This window comes from Octopus bimaculoides, chromosome 14 (assembly GCF_001194135.2).
Source record: "Octopus bimaculoides isolate UCB-OBI-ISO-001 chromosome 14, ASM119413v2, whole genome shotgun sequence".
In the NCBI taxonomy this organism is placed as follows: Eukaryota; Metazoa; Mollusca; class Cephalopoda; order Octopoda; family Octopodidae; genus Octopus; species Octopus bimaculoides.
In genome coordinates this window covers 12,435,014-12,436,352 of record NC_068994.1, presented here as the reverse complement: position 1 = coordinate 12,436,352, position 1,339 = coordinate 12,435,014, and the positions used below count along the sequence as shown (strand labels likewise).

Here is a 1,339-nt window from a genome sequence, read left to right as displayed (position 1 = left end):
AGTGGTTGACGTTAGGAAGGGCATCCAGCTGTAGAAACTCTGCCAAATCAGATTGGAGCCTGGTGTAGCCATCTGGTTCACCAGTCCTCAGTCAAATTGTCCAACCCATGCTAGCATGGAAAGCGGACGTTAAACGACGATGATGATGATGATGTAAAACACTGTTTATCACATCAATAACTAAGAGCTCTGACTGCCAGTAGAGGCATCACTCATGCAAATTGGATTCTGGGAGTTATTGAAGTTCTTGTTCATAGTGACTATAGTTTTCTTCAACCCAGTCTCACCCACAATGTATGGGTTGACTTAAGACAATCATCATCATCATCCTTTAACATCCGTTTTCCATGCTGGCATGGGTTGGATGGTTTGACCAGACCTGGCAAGCTGGGGAGCTGCACCAGGCTCCAGTCTGATTTGACTTGGTTTCTACAGCTGGATGCCCTTCCTAATGCCAACCACTTTACAATGTGTGTTGGGTGCTTTTAATGTGCCACTGGCATGAGTGCCTTTAAATGGCACCGCAGCATGAGCACTTATGATGTGGCACTAGCACAGGACTTTTGCAGGCCAATCGCCTTCACCAGGGAATGTGCCCTTAACACTTCTGTTGTGGAGGATGGATCTTCTTGAGTTCTGCACAGTAAGAGTGAACCTGGGACCTCATGGTTACAAAGCAAAGTCTTTAATCATTCAGCCATACTGTGTTATCTACAACAGCAGCATATATGTATGAAGTATAAAGGATGCGGAAGGAAGGAAGGAAGGAAGATGGACAGAGAAGACAGTGAGAGAAAAAAAGAGGGAGATAAAGAGAGAAAGAGAGAATTGAAGACAGGGAAAGTACGAGTGAGAAGATATAGAAGAGTGTAAAAGTGGAGGTGTTGGGTATAGAGGGTGGGTTACTTACCTGTCCGTTGCGTTTGGCAACCAAATCATCCAAAAATTTCATCTTCATCATCACTTTTGGGTCCCTCATAGGTGGATATGGTAAACCTGTGATGAGAACAGCTCGGCCATTCGCATCAGCAAAATCAAGACCTTCACTGACCTGTGAGCAGGAAGAAAGAGGTGGGGAGATAAGGATGGTGGTGGAGTTAAGAGTGCAGAGTGGAGGTGCAGTTGTGGAGTGGAAGTGAGTGGAGGTGGAGTTGTGGAATGAAGGTGAGGAGCGGAGGTGGAGTAGAGGCAGAGTTGTGAAGTGGAAGTAGAGCTGTGAAGTGGAGGCGGAGTGGTGAGTGGAGATGGAAATGTGGAGTCAAGGAGGAGTTGTGAAGTGGAAGCGAGGAGTGGAGACAGAGTGGAGGCGGAGTTGTGAGTGGAGATGGAAATGTGGAGT

General features: G+C 46.7%; 1 protein-coding gene across 1 annotated transcript in view; it reads right to left on the bottom strand.

The window, feature by feature from the left end:
- LOC106872619 (regulator of telomere elongation helicase 1) overlaps nucleotides 1–1,339 on the bottom strand; it is a 76,576-nt gene that overhangs the window by 53,777 nt on the left and 21,460 nt on the right. The window contains exon 10 of the mRNA XM_052973020.1: nucleotides 911–1,051. Coding sequence (XP_052828980.1) covers nucleotides 911–1,051 — 141 coding nt within the window. The remainder of the gene's footprint in view (nucleotides 1–910; nucleotides 1,052–1,339) is intronic.